This window comes from Salmo trutta, chromosome 16, assembly GCF_901001165.1.
Source record: "Salmo trutta chromosome 16, fSalTru1.1, whole genome shotgun sequence".
Taxonomy (NCBI): domain Eukaryota; kingdom Metazoa; phylum Chordata; class Actinopteri; order Salmoniformes; family Salmonidae; genus Salmo; species Salmo trutta.
In genome coordinates this window covers 7,823,268-7,833,267 of record NC_042972.1, presented here as the reverse complement: position 1 = coordinate 7,833,267, position 10,000 = coordinate 7,823,268, and the positions used below count along the sequence as shown (strand labels likewise).

At 46.1% G+C, this 10,000-nt stretch overlaps 1 protein-coding gene across 5 annotated transcripts in view; it reads right to left on the bottom strand.

The window, feature by feature from the left end:
* Positions 1-10,000, bottom strand: part of pcbp4 (poly(rC) binding protein 4) — a 129,890-nt gene that overhangs the window by 19,081 nt on the left and 100,809 nt on the right. For all 5 annotated transcript variants that reach the window (XM_029692883.1, XM_029692882.1, XM_029692881.1 and 2 more), the window contains 3 exons: positions 4,547-4,678; positions 3,677-3,805; positions 911-985 (listed from right to left, as the gene is read on the bottom strand). In XM_029692883.1, coding sequence (XP_029548743.1) covers positions 911-985; positions 3,677-3,805; positions 4,547-4,678 — 336 coding nt within the window. The remainder of the gene's footprint in view (positions 1-910; positions 986-3,676; positions 3,806-4,546; positions 4,679-10,000) is intronic.

The following is a 10,000-nucleotide window of genomic DNA, read 5'->3' as shown; positions in this document are numbered from 1 at the left end:
CATCAGGTTTAAACCACCACTACATCAGGGTTAGACCACCACTACATCAGGGTTAAACCACCACCACTACATCAGGGTTAAACCACCACTACATCAGGGTTAAACCACCACTACATCAGGGTTAAACCACCACTACATCAGGTTTAAACCACCACCACTACATCAGGGTTAAACCACCACTACATCAGGGTTAAACCACCACTACATCAGGGTTAAACCACCACTACATCAGGGTTAAACCACCACCACTACATCAGGGTTAAACCACCACTACATCAGGGTTAAACCACCACTACATCAGGGTTAAACCACCACTACATCAGGGTTAAACCACCACCACTACATCAGGGTTAAACCACCACCACTACATCAGGTTTAAACCACCACTACATCAGGGTTAAACCACCACCACTACATCAGGGTTAAACCACCACCACTACATCAGGGTTAAACCACCACCAATACATCAGGGTTAAACCACCACTACATCAGGGTTGGTTTCAATTAGAATTGAAGGCAATCAATTCAGGAAGTAAACTGAAATTCCAATTCAATAATTGAAAAAAGGGCATTTCTTTTCCATGACCTCTTATTAATAGAGTGAAAAGTTAAAGATATTCATTTCAAAGGTGAATATCTTTAACTGCTTCCTGAATTTACTGCCTTCAATTCTAATTGGCCTCAACCCTGATCATATTTCCACATCTATATCATTACAGAGATCTGACATCAAGTAGAGAAAATTGCACCCTACTCCGTGTTGTTGTCCTGTGTTATTGTGTTGTTGTGTTGTACTGTGTTGTGTTGTTCCGTTGTTCCGTTGTTGTGTTGTTGTGTTGTTGTGCTGTGTTATTGTGTGTTTTTTTGTTGTGTTGTACTGTGTTGTGTTGTTGTATTGTGTGATTCTCACCTGGTTCCCGGAGATCATGACTGTTCCTGGGGAGGGGCTGGGTCGATATGGAACAGTGGCCCCCTTCGGAGGTGACTGAATACAGGAGGACAAAGCAAACAGCATAAAGACAAGAATGTTTTTTACTAAACATCGCAGCACAGTAAAACATGGTTGTACAGCCTTAGGACAGATGAGTTGCAGAAGGTTGGGACCAACAGATATGGGTTCAAATATTATTTGAAACGTTTTAAATTCTTTAAACATTTGCTTCAGTTTGCCTGTACTACCTAGTGGGGAAACAGAATTGCCTGTACTACCTAGTGGGGAAACAGCGTTTGCCTGTACTACCTAGTGGGGAAACAGAGTTTGCCTGTACTATCTAGTGGGGAAACAGAGTTTGCCTGTACTACCTAGTGGGGAAACAGAGTTTGCCTGTACTACCTAGTGGGGAAACAGAATTGCCTGTACTACCTAGTGGGGAAACAGAGTTTGCCTGTACTACCTAGTGGGGAAACAGAATTGCCTGTACTACCTAGTGGGGAAACAGAGTTTGCCTGTACTACCTAGTGGGGAAACAGAGTTTGCCTGTACTACCTAGTGGGGAAACAGAGTTTGCCTGTACTACCTAGTGGGGAAACAGAGTTTGCCTGTACTACCTAGTGGGGAAACAGAGTTTGCCTGTACTACCTAGTGGGGAAACAGAGTTTGCCTGTACTACCTAGTGGGGAAACAGCGTTTGCCTGTACTACCTAGTGGGGAAACAGAGTTTGCCTGTACTACCTAGTGGGGAAACAGAGTTTGCCTTTACTACCTAGTGGGGAAACAGCGTTTGCCTGTACTACCTAGTGGGGAAACAGAGTTTGCCTGTACTACCTAGTGGGGAAACAGCGTTTGCCTGTACTACCTAGTGGGGAAACAGAGTTTGCCTGTACTACCTAGTGGGGAAACAGAGTTTGCCTGTACTACCTAGTGGGGAAACAGCGTTTGCCTGTACTACCTAGTGGGGAAACAGAGTTTGCCTGTACTACCTAGTGGGGAAACAGAGTTTGCCTGTACTACCTAGTGGGGAAACAGCGTTTGCCTGTACTACCTAGTGGGGAAACAGAGTTTGCCTGTACTACCTAGTGGGGAAACAGCGTTTGCCTGTACTACCTAGTGGGGAAACAGAGTTTGCCTGTACTACCTAGTGGGGAAACAGCGTTTGCCTGTACTACCTAGTGGGGAAACAGCGTTTGCCTGTACTACCTAGTGGGGAAACAGAGTTTGCCTGTACTACCTAGTGGGGAAACAGCGTTTGCCTGTACTACCTAGTGGGGAAACAGCGTTTGCCTGTACTACCTAGTGGGGAAACAGCGTTTGCCTGTACTACCTAGTGGGGAAACAGCGTTTGCCTGTACTACCTAGTGGGGAAACAGCGTTTGCCTGTACTACCTAGTGGGGAAACAGCGTTTGCCTGTACTACCTAGTGGGGAAACAGCGTTTGCCTGTACTACCTAGTGGGGAAACAGCATTTGCCTGTACTACCTAGTGGGGAAACAGAGTTTGCCTGTACTACCTAGTGGGGAAACAGCGTTTGCCTGTACTACCTAGTGGGGAAACAGCGTTTGCCTGTACTACCTAGTGGGGAAACAGCGTTTGCCTGTACTACCTAGTGGGGAAACAGAGTTTGCCTGTACTACCTAGTGGGGAAACAGCGTTTGCCTGTACTACCTAGTGGGGAAACAGCGTTTGCCTGTACTACCTAGTGGGGAAACAGCGTTTGCCTGTACTACCTAGTGGGGAAACAGAGTTTGCCTGTACTACCTAGTGGGGAAACAGCGTTTGCCTGTACTACCTAGTGGGGAAACAGCGTTTGCCTGTACTACCTAGTGGGGAAACAGCGTTTGCCTGTACTACCTAGTGGGGAAACAGAGTTTGCCTGTACTACCTAGTGGGGAAACAGCGTTTGCCTGTACTACCTAGTGGGGAAACAGCGTTTGCCTGTACTACCTAGTGGGGAAACAGCGTTTGCCTGTACTACCTAGTGGGGAAACAGCGTTTGCCTGTACTACCTAGTGGGGAAACAGAGTTTGAAATGATTTCAAATAGTATTTGAATTCAGGTCTGGGGACCAAAAAACGATCAATATGGTGGATTTCAGATGACTAGATAAGGACAAAACAAAAACAGTATTCAGACAACGTTGATTTATCTCTGAAACGCTTTGATTCTACAATTACATGAAAGCGCATGCTTGGATAGGGTCAGTGTTTCCTCCAGCAGAGATTAAGGTGACTGGAATAACAATGAGTTGTTAAATCCTTAGATTCTTCTGTTTGTGTCATTCAGGCTCATCCTCTTAAGTAGTCTTCTCGCTGCGGCGGGATAGTTCTCAAGATGAAGAGGGTATCGATTTTAGAAATGTAGAAATGTCTTTACTTCGAAACATTGATTGATTGTATTTATTTTCAAATGGAAGTATTTGATATGTGCTACTAGAGATATTGATTACAGGCTTATCAATTCATCACTATTAACTTTCTCTTTCTTATTTGTTCATTTTTGAACATAAATCTTTTGATAGTGATAATTTTATACATTTGCTTAAATCAATTATGATACATTGATCTGTCTGGATCCTCCGTGTCTGTGGCTGGTAATATCAGGATCGTTTGGGGGCGATCTAGTGATCTGCACGCTACAAACAAACAGCCGTGCATTCACGACCTGCGGTCTAATGTGTCAATAAAAGTTCACAAGTAGTAAAGGGGTCAGGGGTCAGGGTGATGAGGAAATGTACAACACCTCGAGAATGACAGTGCAGATGAGCTTGACACACTGGATGATGGCGTCTTGGGTCCCGGATATCGTCACACCTCTCTCAGTGGAGTTGGGAAGGAGGTCTCCTGCTACCTGTACTTGTGCCCCCGTGGTCTGTTTAAGATGACAAAGGGAAACATGATGTGTGAAAGAGCCAGAAGAGGACTGGCCAACATTCTCGGAGCCTGATTCCTCTCTAGGTTTCTTTCTAGGTTCCTACCTTCTAGTTTTTCCTAGCCACTGTGCTTCTGCCTCTGCATTGCTTGCTCTTTTGGGGGTTTTGGCTGGGTTTCTGTAAAGCACTTTGTGTAAACTGCTAAAAAGGCTTTATAAAATACAGTTGATTGATTGACTTATGGTCATAGTGTATAAAGTATACAATATTAATGGGACTCCAAACAGCCTCTGACTCTCTCTACCCACCTCTACTTCATTACACTGAGCTGAACGATCAGTTCCAACAACTATTCCACCATATTGGTTTCAGTTCAGATGTTTAGAAAGGAGAGGAGGAGAGGACACATGTTTAGAAAGGAGAGGAGGAGAGGACAGATGTTTATAAAGAAGAGGAGGAGAGGACAGATGTTTAGAAGGGAGAGGAGGAGAGGACAGATGTTTAGAAAGGAGAGGAGGAGAGGACAGATGTTTAGAAGGGAGAGGAGGAGAGGACAGATGTTTAGAAAGGAGAGGAGGAGAGGACAGATGTTTAGAAGGGAGAGGAGGAGAGGACAGATGTTTAGAAAGGAGAGGAGGAGAGGACAGATGTTTAGAAAGGAGAGGAGGAGAGGAAAGATGTTGAGAAAGGAGAGGAGGAGAGGACAAATGTTTAAGCAAGTGAGACAGAGCCACACTCACCTCTCTGATCTCCTTGATCTTGGAGCCGCCCTTCCCGATGAGAGAGCCGCATTGGCTGGCAGGAATGACCAATCGTAGGGTGACGGGGGGCTTGCTGGTGACCGTGCCATTGGCTACCAGAGTTGTGAGGTCCTGGAGGAAACAAACATGATTTGTTTAGATTCACTATTCAAGTGTCACTCATCAATTAAAACAACAGTTGGCCAAAAGAACGCAAGCTAAAGCAACATTAATGAAGACTGAATAAAAGTTGCAGTACACTATACATTAACATCATATAGTCAAGCCCTGGTGTTGTAGGACTGCTCTCTGAAGCTATACAACCAGGGTTAAACGCTGAACGTTGGTCAAGATGAGAGGTGACTGGTAAACATACTCAACATCCCTGTACACAAACCTCCTATAATCAATATAACCATCTGAGAGTTTACACGTTAACGATCCAACCAGGGAAAGGTTAATCTCTGTCTGCTGTCTCTATCGATTCCTATATAGATCACAGACAATATTTACCCTGTTGGTCAGATCTACTCACCTTTAGAAATGGCATTCTGTCTCTCCCTCTACTTTATGTTCCTTTAGATGTAGATTGTGACTCTCTTGGCGAAGGCCCTGTGACCTGGCCAGGTAAACTCAGGCTAACAATCTCTATGTCTGACCTGTGGCCCTGTGACCTGGCCAGGTAAACTCAGGCTAACAATCTCTATGTCTGACCTGTGGCCCTGTGACCTGGCCAGGTAAACTCAGGCTAACAATCTCTATGTCTGACCTGTGGCCCTGTGACCTGGCCAGGTAAACTCAGGCTAACAATCTCTATGTCTGACCTGTGGCCCTGTGACCTGGCCAGGTAAACTCAGGCTAACAATCTCTATGTCTGACCAGTGGCCTGTGACCTGGCCAGGTAAACTCAGGCTAACAATCTCTATGCCTGACCAGTGGCCTGTGACCTGGCCAGGTAAACTCAGGCTAACAATCTCTATGTCTGACCAGTGGCCTGTGACCTGGCCAGGTAAACTCAGGCTAACAATCTCTATGTCTGACCTGTGGCCCTGTGACCTGGCCAGGTAAACTCAGGCTAACAATCTCTATGTCTGACCAGTGGCCTGTGACCTGGCCAGGTAAACTCAGGCTAACAATCTCTATGTCTGACCAGTGGCCTGTGACCTGGCCAGGTAAACTCAGGCTAACAATCTCTATGTCTGACCAGTGGCCCTGTGACCTGGCCAGGTAAACTCAGGCTAACAATCTCTATGTCTGACCAGTGGCCCTGTGACCTGGCCAGGTAAACTCAGGCTAACAATCTCTATGTCTGACCAGTGGCCTGTGACCTGGCCAGGTAAACTCAGGCTAACAATCTCTATGTCTGACCAGTGGCCCTGTGACCTGGCCAGGTAAACTCAGGCTAACAATCTCTATGTCTGACCAGTGGCCCTGTGACCTGGCCAGGTAAACTCAGGCTAACAATCTCTATGTCTGACCAGTGGCCTGTGACCTGGCCAGGTAAACTCAGGCTAACAATCTCTATGTCTGACCAGTGGCCTGTGACCTGGCCAGGTAAACTCAGGCTAACAATCTCTATGCCTGACCAGTGGCCTGTGACCTGGCCAGGTAAACTCAGGCTAACAATCTCTATGTCTGACCAGTGGCCTGTGACCTGGCCAGGTAAACTCAGGCTAACAATCTCTATGTCTGACCAGTGGCCTGTGACCTGGCCAGGTAAACTCAGGCTAACAATCTCTATGTCTGACCAGTGGCCCTGTGACCTGGCCAGGTAAACTCAGGCTAACAATCTCTATGTCTGACCAGTGGCCCTGTGACCTGGCCAGGTAAACTCAGGCTAACAATCTCTATGTCTGACCAGTGGCCTGTGACCTGGCCAGGTAAACTCAGGCTAACAATCTCTATGTCTGACCAGTGGCCCTGTGACCTGGCCAGGTAAACTCAGGCTAACAATCTCTATGTCTGACCAGTGGCCTGTGACCTGGCCAGGTAAACTCAGGCTAACAATCTCTATGTCTGACCAGTGGCCTGTGACCAGGCCAGGTAAACTCAGGCTAACAATCTCTATGTCTGACCAGTGGCCCTGTGACCTGGCCAGGTAAACTCAGGCTAACAATCTCTATGCCTGACCAGTGGCCTGTGACCTGGCCAGGTAAACTCAGGCTAACAATCTCTATGTCTGACCAGTGGCCCTGTGACCTGGCCAGGTAAACTCAGGCTAACAATCTCTATGCCTGACCAGTGGCCTGTGACCTGGCCAGGTAAACTCAGGCTAACAATCTCTATGTCTGACCAGTGGCCCTGTGACCTGGCCAGGTAAACTCAGGCTAACAATCTCTATGTCTGACCAGTGGCCTGTGACCTGGCCAGGTAAACTCAGGCTAACAATCTCTATGTCTGACCAGTGGCCTGTGACCTGGCCAGGTAAACTCAGGCTAACAATCTCTATGCCTGACCAGTGGCCTGTGACCTGGCCAGGTAAACTCAGGCTAACAATCTCTATGTCTGACCAGTGGCCTGTGACCTGGCCAGGTAAACTCAGGCTAACAATCTCTATGTCTGACCAGTGGCCTGTGACCTGGCCAGGTAAACTCAGGCTAACAATCTCTATGTCTGACCAGTGGCCTGTGACCTGGCCAGGTAAACTCAGGCTAACAATCTCTATGTCTGACCAGTGGCCCTGTGACCTGGCCAGGTAAACTCAGGCTAACAATCTCTATGTCTGACCAGTGGCCTGTGACCAGGCCAGGTAAACTCATGCTAACAATCTCTACAGTATGTTTGACAATGGTCCTGAGTTTTTCTGGACCCTAGTTTCCAAGTCTCAGCATTGTCTTAGATAAGATAAGCGACTCTGATCTGCACGGATTGAACCCAGCTTGTTCACCCTTCTGATAGCTAGCCCTGATCCTAGACTCAAATAATACCCTATTGCATTAGAGGGCTCATAGAGGACCAAGGCTGAAGTCCCATAGTTAGAAATAGTCTCTCTCACACAGAGACAGACTTTTCACTCCCACTCCCACACCCACTCTCACGCTCACTCTCCTACTGACTCTCACTCTGACTCTCGCCTTAATTTAGGTAATAAATATAATCCTAAATTATGGCCCCAGCAGGACTCCGCAAGCATTTAACATGTAAATAGCCTGGCCATCACATCACGCTAGAGGCTACATGAACTGAACCACTATTACGCTTCCTTTACTAAGGCCTACTCTCCCAATGTGCAATGTTCTCTCCAAATACAATGTCAGTATACATTATCAAGAGGTTGGGCATATTTCTCTCTCTCTCTCTCTCTCTCTCTCTCTCTCTCTCCCTGTCTCTCTCTCTCTTTCTCTCGCTCTCTCTCTCTCTCTCTTTCTCTCTCTCTCTCTCCCTGTCTCTCTCTCTCTGTCTCTCTCTCTCTCTCTGTCTTTTTCTCTCTCTGTCTCTCTGTCTGTCTGTCTGTCTGTCTGTCTGTCTGTCTGTCTGTCTGTCTGTCTGTCTGTCTGTCTGTCTGTCTGTCTGTCTGTCTGTCTGTCTGTCTGTCTGTCTGTCTGTCTCTCTCTCTCTCTCTCTCTCTCTCTCTCTCTCTCTGTCTCTCTCTGTCTCTCAATTTTCAATTCAATTCAATTCAATTCGCTTTATTGGCATGACGTAACAATGTACATATTGCCAAAGCTTACTTTGGATATTTACAATATAAAAAATAAATAAATAAATAAATCTCTCTCTCTCTCTCTCATTCTTAGTGGTATGCTGGTATTATGGACATTGCCAATAGGCTGAGGCTCCAATCTCCACATGAACAGACTATATAATGAATGCCTGATACATTGATTGATTCTAAGCGTTAAGCTGAATTGGATCGTAGAATTATCGGTTGTTTAGAATGAATGAGCAGGCATATATTTTTGTAACAGTAGAAGCAAAAGGCTTTTTATGTCTTCAGAGGAAGATTTCATGTTTGGGTAGCTTAGTTGGTACTGGCTCTTCTCACTCTGCTAAATGTTTGGTTAGCAGTAGGTGGTTGGTACTGGCTCTTCTCACTCTGCTAAATGTTTGGTTAGCAGTAGGTGGTTGGTACTGGCTCTTCTCACTCTGCTAAATGTTTGGTTAGCAGTAGGCGGTTGGTACTGGCTCTTCTCACTCTGCTAAATGTTTGGTTAGCAGTAGGCGGTTGGTACTGGCTCTTCTCACTCTGCTAAATGTTTGGTTAGCAGTAGGTGGTTGGTACTGGCTCTTCTCACTCTGCTAAATGTTTGGTTAGCAGTAGGCGGTTGGTACTGGCTCTTCTCACTCTGCTAAATGTTTGGTTAGCAGTAGGCGGTTGGTACTGGCTCTTCTCACTCTGCTAAATGTTTGGTTAGCAGTAGGCGGTTGGTACTGGCTCTTCTCACTCTGCTAAATGTTTGGTTAGCAGTAGGTGGTTGGTACTGGCTCTTCTCACTCTGCTAAATGTTTGGTTAGCAGTAGGTGGTTGGTACTGGCTCTTCTCACTCTGCTAAATGTTTGGTTAGCAGTAGGCGGTTGGTACTGGCTCTTCTCACTCTGCTAAATGTTTGGTTAGCAGTAGGCGGTTGGTACTGGCTCTTCTCACTCTGCTAAATGTTTGGTTAGCAGTAGGTGGTTGGTACTGGCTCTTCTCACTCTGCTAAATGTTTGGTTAGCAGTAGGCGGTTGGTACTGGCTCTTCTCACTCTGCTAAATGTTTGGTTAGCAGTAGGCGGTTGGTACTGGCTCTTCTCACTCTGCTAAATGTTTGGTTAGCAGTAGGCGGTTGGTACTGGCTCTTCTCACTCTGCTAAATGTTTGGTTAGCAGTAGGTGGTTGGTACTGGCTCTTCTCACTCTGCTAAATGTTTGGTTAGCAGTAGGCGGTTGGTACTGGCTCTTCTTCTCACTCTGCTAAATGTTTGGTTAGCAGTAGGCGGTTGGTACTGGCTCTTCTCACTCTGCTAAATGTTTGGTTAGCAGTAGACGGTTGGTACTGGCTCTTTTTGTGGGTTTCTTTCCATTGCTCTGTTCTCTGTGTGTGTTTAAGAGTTACAGAACACCAACTATCTCTAGGGGAGATTCAGACCTACACTGTGCTGATCTGTTCATAGCAAAACCAGGAAGGAAAGAGACATGGCTGAATGGAGCTCCTTATGAATTACAGACTAAATGTGCTCTTCATCACAGTAATGTGTTCTACATCACTATAGCGTGCTCTTCATCACAGTAACGTGTTCTACATCCTTATAGCGTGCTCTTCATCACAGTAACGTGTTCTACATCACTATAGCGTGCTCTTCATCACAGTAATGTGTTCTACATCACTATAGCGTGCTCTTCATCACAGTAACGTGTTCTACATCCTTATAGCGTGCTCTTCATCATAGTAACGTGTTCTACATCCTTATAGCGTGCTCTTCATCATAGTAACGTGTTCTACATCACTATAGTGTGCTCTTCATCATAGTAACGT